Here is a 5,960-nt window from a genome sequence, read left to right as displayed (position 1 = left end):
ATTGCTGTTTATCAATAAAACTTTGAAAAAAAAAAAGATGTAAAGCTACAGCCTGGTGTGGTGGCACACACCTGTAATCCCAGTTCTTGGCAGGCTGAGGCAGGAGGAGCTTTGTGAGTTTGAGACCAGCCTGGGCTACAAAGTGAGCTCAAGGCCAGCCTGAACTGCAGAGTGAGACCCTGTCTCAAAAAGACCAAAAAAAGGTAAAAATACACATTTCGCTATGGAATTTTTGGAAATTTCCCTCCTTCTTATTAGCTCCACGATCGCTTTAGTGTCTTCTTCAGCCAGCCAGCCACCCTCCACCAATACTGTCTGACTGCTTTAACCACTCTCCTCTCCAGCCTCAACTCCCCGATCTTCCTCTACACTCCCTTTCCTCCATGCAAGGTACGCTTGGAGAGTTTCCATTTTATTTTCTCCTTTGATTTCATTGTTGTTGTTGTAATACTGAAATCCTGGCCACCATCTCTGGAAAGAGAATGGTAATCCTTCCTGACAAGAAGGATCAGGCCTCTACTCACATAAAACACGGAGCTGAGCCACAGCCGTTCTGACCAGTCGTTGGCCCCGCACTTCCAAGGAGGCCTCGCAGGAGAAATTGCGGCCATCATCCTCCGCCGTGGCGCTGAACAGGAGCCGGGCAGGCTCCCCAGGGGCAGGGCGCTCGGGGGCTCCCTGCAGCCGAAGAGTAGGGCTGGGAGACGTCAGAGTATGCCCCGAGCAGGTTACGTTCACCTCCGTCCCTGCCAGAGCATATGATTCTTCTATCTCTACGATGGGTGGCGGGAAACCTATTTTTAAAAAAGGAAAGAAAACCAAACACATCGGGCAGGCAGACCAAGAGAAGAGCCTCTGGGGAAAGCCACTGCTGCTCCTGCAGAGCCCGCGGAGTGGAAGCCTCTGTTTGCACAGACCCGGCAGGCGCGCCTGCGCTGAGCCTCCCCAGCGGCTGTCCCGAGAGTGAGAGCCTTCCTCCTCGCACCTTGCAGCTGCGCTGGAGCAAGACTCGAGCATGCACAGGCAGCTTCAAGCACACAGGGCGCAGGGCGCAGCGTGCATGCGCCTGGCAGGGTCACCAGCCCGCCCCAGTAGGCGCGCAGGGGCGGAGCGCTTACTGTACACATGCACCGGCTGCCTCGCTTTCTGTGCCACTGGACCCAGGGAAGCCACGCACGACAGCTGCTGCTCGCCAGGCTCCGTGGCCCGAACGGTGGCGTTGGCCCACACTGTGTCCCCCGCCCAGGTGAGGAAGGGGCTCAGCTCTTGGTCTCCCAGGAACATGCGGAACACAACTTCGTTGGCCGGAAACACCCTCTCCACCTCACAGCTCACAGCCGCTGCCGTCCCAACTTCCAGAACGGAAGGGACCCAAATCAGGGGACTCTGAAAGAATTCTGCCAAGAAATTAGGAAAAGGAAAATAAAAAGAAAGGAGAAAAGCTGTAATAAATCGTGTCATGGAGGGATGGAACAGTATTAAAAGCTTTTTCTCTCTCATGAAGAATTAAAACAGAACTGAGCTCCCATTACCCTCACAGGCTCACCCTAAACCCCAGCGGAACTTGGGTTTATTGCCAAAGGTCATGGCAAAATAAATAAAATGAGCCCCAGGATGCCTTCCACACCTGGACCCTTCACTCACCAAAGATCCGCAGAACCTTGGGGGCTGAGCTGCTGCGGAAGAGCCCTCCACCTCGGGAGTGCAAATCAAGTTCTGCGCAGCAGGAGAAATTGCACCTGTCATTCTCCCGCCGGGCTGTGACACTGAGGGTGACCTCAGCTCTTTGCGAGGCCAAAGCTGAGCTCACAAAGCTCTTCCTGCATAGCTCTTGGCTACCCTGGAAAAGGGTGAGGGTGAGGTTCTCTAGGGGTGCCACCTGGGGCACAAGGCACTTCACCGTAAAGGCTTCGTCCGTGGCCACCCAGTCAGGCTGCAGCTCCAGGATCACCTGCTCTGGCGGCTCTTTAAGACAAAAAGGCAGGGTTTGGTGACAGAGGGCCGGCCCCCTTCTCCGGGAAGGAGGCTGCTACTCGGAAACCAACTTCTTGCTCATCAAAGGTGGTGAGAGCCAGTATCAGGAAATGCGACAGCTGAGGGGTTCCTTGGCCGTGACTCTTGCTGCCATTCTGGAGCGTTTCCTTTCCTGTCAGACCCGCTTTGGCCAGGCTCCCCAGCACTACACAAAAGCCCTTCCCGCCCGAGCCCTTTGCCCAGGCAGATGCCACCGATGCTCAAGAGCTACCACTCTGCCAAAGCTGGTTTCCCCCAAAAGATCCTCCTCGCCCGCCCAGCAGCTCCAAGCCTCTCCGTTCTGCAGAAGGCAGCTCCCAAGCCTGCTTTTTCATAGACTTGGCTCATTATCCCAGTTCAAAAGACTCCTTTCTCTGATCCCTATTTCTTCTACGACCTTGGAGCAAGTAAGTCAGCACTAGTTTTACACTGCTCTGACAACTTAGCGGCGAGCGTGGGCAGCATCGGCTTCCTGTATCTGAGGATATTCTCAAGCAGAGACGTGGAGATGCCCTCTGCACCCACTAACAAGGTAACTAACGCCCGGAAGGGAGCAGGAGTACCTGGCTCTAGAATCGGGACAGTGTGATAAAAGTCTTCAAGAGGAGCCCCAGTTCTCTCCCCTCAGAGCAATCCCGAATTCTTCACATCTTCCCGCCTTGCCCTCCTCCGGCCTCCCGGCCCTCCGCCCACTCACGGTACACGGTGATGTCCAGGCTTCTATCCTTTTGGATCCCTGAGCAAGAGAAGAAACACTGCAGGACAGAGCTCTCAGTGATGTCCTCCAGGAGGAACTCCTTCCACTGGCGCCCTTTGTCCACCTGGGTCTTCTTTAGGAAGGTCTCGATGCCACTGGGCCCTGGGTCCGGGCAGGTGGTGCTGCAGTTGACCACCAGCGACTGTCCAAAGCCCACCAGGGCCTGACTCGGCCAAGCGGAAACCTCAAATAGCTCCTCAGTGGCCCCTGAAAGGAACGCAGGGACCAGAGACTGGTGAGGACCACAGACCCAGACAAAGCACAGCATCCATAATACATAATTCTAGGCAGACTAGGGAGACTGCCCTCAATAAAAAGGTTCAGGAAACTGGACAAGAAAAGACCTTTAATAATTACATGAAGGGCTGGCCGGATAGCTCAGTGGACTAATGTGCCTGCTTACACAGAGCGCAGCTGCCAGGGTTCAAACTCCGGCATGCCGTGCCAGCCCGCCCCTGGGGCACACTGAGACAGTGATTGAGACTGGGCATGGTGGCACAGGCCTGTAATCCCAGAGCTTGGGGGGCTGAAAACAGAATCACTAAGAGTCTGATCTATGTGGTGAGACCCTGTAGACCCTGTACTAAATAGAAAACAAACCTCCCGTGAGAGCCCTGCTCTACCACTACTCCTTTTATCCATCTTGTCCCTTCAGATCTAGAATTCACTGTGGAAACAATGGGGTTGTTAAAATCCTGCTCAGAAAACTACTGTCTTCATGAGCTTTCAGAATTCTTGGAAACTCTTCAGGTTTATCTAGTGGGGACACTCATGGGATAGCAGAGCCCTGGGGGGCTTTCAAATTATAGTTAAGGACTGCTTTTCATGAGGTTCACCTACAATGTTCATAAAACTGCAGATTCTAACTCTGTTCCAGATTGAGCAGTTACAAATTTGTAAATATGGGGCCTGGACCTGCCAGAGAACAAAATAAACCTTCTGGGGACTTTTCCCTAGAAGGGACCTTTCCCCAGGACCCTTTGGGAATACAGCCTGTCTGGCCTTTGGAAACCCATTCCTGGCACCCAAGCTACAGGCCCTATTCTGGTAGCCACTGTGGGTCATTGCACCACAGAGTGAAAAATACTCCTGTGAAGAAAAAGACGAGACAGTTCTGGGACACTGGAAAGCCAGGGGAGAAGCACACTTGCTAAGGAGAGCTGTCTCTGGTGATTTATTTGGGTCGTCCCAATTACAAGCCAGAGACACCTGAGGGTGCTGTGTGCTGGTGAACCAATCAACAGAAGCCTCTCCCAGGGCCGGGGTGGGCGAGTACTCGCGTGCCCCCGCACCCAGGCGGTCCCATCCCCGCCCCGCCTGGCCTGCGGCCTGGACCTTCCAGCACACAGCACAGAACCCCTCCGAAGCAGCCTCACCTGGGCGAGCAAGGCAGGCCAGCAGGGCCCAGACACCAGACAGAAGCACGGCCATCCTTCCGAGAAAGGCCAAAAGCTGGAGAGAAAAGAAAAGCAACAGTCGTGCCAGGGGAAGCGAGGGGGCCAGGATGAAGAAACTCCTTTCCTTGGACTGCCAGCCCGGCCCCTCTCCCAACACCTGGCTAGGCTGGAGAAGCTGCGACAAGAACATGGGCAGGGCGGGCGGGGGGACTCATGGCGCTTCTGGCATCTTTTCGTCTAAGTTTGGCCTAGTGTGTAGGAAAAAGGCGGGGAAACGCGGAAAACAATGAAGGGATATTTGAGGAGTGAGATTCCTCCATCTACGACATGGAACCAACAGAAGGGTCAGCGTGGAAACATGAAAATGGGGACCAGGGATAAAGTTTGGCAGTGTTTACCTGACACTGTCCAGTGGAAAGTGGCCCCGAATCTAGAGAACATGTCACTAAAGTCGTGTTCTCTGACGTCTGGGAGAAGCATTTCATCAGGCCTCTTTCTCCAGGACCATGACAAATACCCCTCAGAACAATTCATTTCTTCTAATCTGCTCCAGCTTCGCCAGCCGAGACTCGGTTGCTACCTCAGCTGAGCTCAGCGTCTCTTCTCCCTCCCCGCAGCCGTCGCCGCGCTCCCTGTCAAAGCCCCATCAGAGCTGGCAAGAGCACTCGGGAGGCTGAGGCAGGCGCACCGCAAATTCAGGCCCAGCCTGTGCGACTCAGCGATCGCCTATCTTAAAATTAATAATTTTTAAAAAGGTCTGAGAAGGTAGTTCAGTGTGAAGACCCTGGATTCCATCCCCACTGTTAAGAAAAAGGGAAAGTAAACACTCATAGTTAACGTCCTCTAGGAAAATTTGCTTTTTTCTTGTGATGCAGCTAAGTAGTAAGCTTTTCTCCCTAATTTTGAATTTTCAACTTGATTTTTCAAACACTGAATTTTGGACAGCTCTACCCGACTTCTGTGCTAGTCTGGAAAAATTTTTGTCCTTTTTATACATGCATAAGATAATAGGCTTATCAAGATTTCTATGTGAATGTTACCTTTCAAAATAAGGGCTATGGGGGGCCTTGAGCTTATTTTGGAAGTTATTTAAAACTGGCTTTTAAGCTATCTAAGAAAGAAAATCATCTTTATAAAATTTTCTTTCTTTTTTATGGGGTGAGGTACTGGGGTATGAACCCAGGGCCTCACACATTAGGCAAGAGCTCTGTCGCTAAACTACATCCCCAGTTCTTTTTCTCTTCTCAATTTTTGAGACAGCGTCTCACTAGGTTGCCCAGACTGGATTTGAACCTGCAATTTTCCAGACTCAGCCTCTAATTAAATGGGATTGTAAGCCCTCGCCACTAGCCTCACTAAATTGCCCTATTACTCTCTGACAAAATGTTCTTATTCAGTCACCTTCTCTGCCAAGTTTAGTTCGGAGTTACATCCCTTTCCTGGGAAGGCCTGTTATTGCTGCAAATTTCTGAAGCACCTGGACACTGAAGGAAACTTCAAGACAAGAGTGTTAACTAATCGCTCTCGGGAACAGTACGAGGGCCCAAAGTGAGGCTACTTGTATTCATACATTCTTTCTGGAAATTTTTTTTTTTTTTTTGCAAACAATTGTTTTGTTTTTGTACTGGAACTTGAACTCACAACCTTGTACTTGCCAGGCAGACGCTTGTAGCTATATACCCAGCCTGCAAACAGCTATTGAGCAGCTACAACATGATAAACTTTTTGAAAGCTGTAGAAGATAGGTTTTTTTTTTTTCTTTTGCAGAACCAGGGATTGAACTCAAGCCCTTG

General features: G+C 51.6%; 1 protein-coding gene across 2 annotated transcripts in view; it reads right to left on the bottom strand.

Annotated features, from left to right (window-relative positions):
• Nucleotides 1-5,960, bottom strand: part of LOC101586090 (intercellular adhesion molecule 5) — a 16,002-nt gene that overhangs the window by 2,767 nt on the left and 7,275 nt on the right. For both annotated transcript variants that reach the window (XM_023714099.1, XM_004630162.2), the window contains exons 2-6: nt 4,147-4,222; nt 2,711-2,977; nt 1,645-1,965; nt 1,119-1,397; nt 525-794 (exon numbers count right to left, since the gene is read on the bottom strand). In XM_023714099.1, the coding sequence (XP_023569867.1) occupies nt 525-794; nt 1,119-1,397; nt 1,645-1,965; nt 2,711-2,977; nt 4,147-4,201 (1,192 nt within the window). In that variant the 5' untranslated portion in view covers nt 4,202-4,222. The remainder of the gene's footprint in view (nt 1-524; nt 795-1,118; nt 1,398-1,644; nt 1,966-2,710; nt 2,978-4,146; nt 4,223-5,960) is intronic.

This window comes from Octodon degus, unplaced genomic scaffold (assembly GCF_000260255.1).
Source record: "Octodon degus isolate 3935 unplaced genomic scaffold, OctDeg1.0 scaffold00033, whole genome shotgun sequence".
NCBI classification, from domain to species: domain Eukaryota; kingdom Metazoa; phylum Chordata; class Mammalia; order Rodentia; family Octodontidae; genus Octodon; species Octodon degus.
This window is presented reverse-complemented; position numbering and strand designations above follow the sequence as displayed.